This window comes from Lactuca saligna, chromosome 7 (genome assembly GCF_052625555.1).
Source record: "Lactuca saligna cultivar CGN05327 chromosome 7, ASM5262555v1, whole genome shotgun sequence".
NCBI lineage: Eukaryota > Viridiplantae > Streptophyta > Magnoliopsida > Asterales > Asteraceae > Lactuca > Lactuca saligna.
The window spans coordinates 123,538,744-123,540,066 of record NC_136423.1 but is presented as its reverse complement, the minus strand read 5'-3'; the positions used below and the strand labels follow the sequence as shown (position 1 = coordinate 123,540,066).

The following is a 1,323-nucleotide window of genomic DNA, read 5'->3' as shown; positions in this document are numbered from 1 at the left end:
GTTGAGTGTATGAAATGCTTTGAATTAGGTTTTTGGAACAAACATCATGTATTATCAAGCTTAAAGTGGCAGAATATATCAAAACTTGATTACATATTGACAAAATTTCCTAGCCGATAGTGCTAATTGTGACATCATCCCCCCTCGTTGGAGGGAATTTCGTCCTGAAATTCTTTTGAAAGGTAGGATCATGAATGAGAGAATAAGTGAGGGTACTTCTGATTCATCTAGTCTTCACATTCCCATGTGAATTTTGGTCCACACTTAGCGTTCCATTGAACCTTCACAATCCAAATGCGGTTCTGTTTCGTATGCTTCACTTCCCTATCCATAATCTCGATCAGTTCTTCGATGAATAGGAGATTCTCATTTATTTCGATTTCTTCTAGAGGAATGACACAGATTCCATCTGATAAGCACTTCTTTAAATTCGAGACATGGAACACGGGGTGTACGTTGCTGAGCTTCACATGTAGCTGCAACTTATAAGCCACTGGACCAATTCGGGCAAGAATCTCGAATGGTCCAATATATCGTGGGTTCATTTTTCCCTATTTCCCAAAACGGATCAGCCTTACCAGGGAGATACTTTCAATAGCACCCGATCTCCGACTTGGAATTCCAGAGGCTTTCACCGTTTGTCAACATAACTCTTTTTTCGGTCTCGCGATGCTTGAAGTCGGGATCTGATTTGGATTATCTTTTCTGTAGTCTCTTGAATGATTTCTGGTCCTGTAAGAGTGTTGTCTGGTGATTTCCCTTTTGCTAGTTGGGTGTCACCTACCTCAGCCCAACATAGAGGCGATCTGCATTTACGACCATATAAAGCCTCAAAAGAAGCAACGTTGATGCTCGTGTGATAACTATTTTTGTATGATAATTCAATCAAGGGAAAGTGGGTATCCTGTGACTTGCCGAAATCAATCACATAGGCTCGGAACATGTCTTCCAGTGTTTGAATGGTCTGTTTGCTTTGGCCATTAGTTTGAGGGTGGTAGGCAGTGCTCATGTATAGCTGTGTTCCCATAGCCTTCTGGAGTGACTGCCAAAATCGTGAGGTAAATCTACTGTCCCGATCCGAGATTATAAATATCAGTACTCCGTGGAGTCTCACGATCTCTTTGACATAGATCCATGTTAATCTTTCCATCTTGTGCGATTCTTTTATTGGTAGGAAATGAGCGGATTTAGTTAACCTATCGACGATTACCCAGATAGCATCCAATGCGTCTGCCGTCCTAGGTAATTTGGTCATGAAGTCCATAGTAATCCTATCCTGTGTCCACTCGGGTATTACTGGTTGTTGTAATAGTCCCAAGGGCT

At 41.7% G+C, this 1,323-nt stretch overlaps 1 protein-coding gene across 1 annotated transcript; it reads right to left on the bottom strand.

Annotated features, from left to right (window-relative positions):
• Nucleotides 1–227: 227 nt before the first annotated feature.
• On the bottom strand, nucleotides 228–545 carry LOC145007203 (uncharacterized). The gene has a single exon (XM_078966181.1). It carries the CDS (start codon nucleotides 543–545, stop codon nucleotides 228–230), a length of 318 nt encoding a protein of 105 aa, XP_078822307.1.
• Between the last annotated feature and the right edge of the window lie 778 nt (nucleotides 546–1,323).

Coding starts and splice junctions, on each gene's coding strand:
- LOC145007203 (XM_078966181.1), bottom strand. CDS start 545: ATGAACCCACGATATATTGGACCATTCGAGATTCTTGCCCGAATTGGT.